General features: G+C 35.8%; 1 protein-coding gene across 1 annotated transcript in view; it reads left to right on the top strand.

The window, feature by feature from the left end:
- Window positions 1–24: 24 nt before the first annotated feature.
- Window positions 25–275, top strand: part of CBG24306 — a gene marked incomplete at both ends in the record, with an annotated part of 1,322 nt that continues 1,071 nt past the window's right edge. Inside the window, 2 exons of the mRNA XM_045240963.1 lie at window positions 25–110; window positions 158–275. The exon at window positions 158–275 is cut by the window's right edge and continues 17 nt beyond it. Coding sequence (XP_045091300.1) covers window positions 25–110; window positions 158–275 — 204 coding nt within the window. The remainder of the gene's footprint in view (window positions 111–157) is intronic.

Raw genomic sequence — 275 nt, 5'->3', positions numbered from 1 at the left:
TTCTCCACAGAAGATGACAGCGTTATGAGATTTTCAGATCACCACTCATCTGTAAAGTACTTCCAAGGTGTTCTGAATCTGCATAGTTTATTGCGGAAAAATGTGAATAAGTAAGTTTTATTTAACTGCGAACTTCTATAATAAAGTTTTTTTTCAGCAAAAAGATGGAACAAGAGAAAGAGCAGAAAGATGTGGAAAATGATATCCCAAGCCCAGCGGTTCGAAAGATCAAGGAGGAACCAATTGAGAATTTACCAATTGAACCAAAACAGNAA

The sequence above is a fragment of the Caenorhabditis briggsae genome (assembly GCF_000004555.2).
Source record: "Caenorhabditis briggsae AF16 supercontig from assembly CB4, cb25.NA_135, whole genome shotgun sequence".
NCBI classification, from domain to species: domain Eukaryota; kingdom Metazoa; phylum Nematoda; class Chromadorea; order Rhabditida; family Rhabditidae; genus Caenorhabditis; species Caenorhabditis briggsae.
The sequence above is the reverse complement of the archived record's forward strand: the minus strand, read 5'-3'. Positions and strand labels throughout refer to the sequence as shown.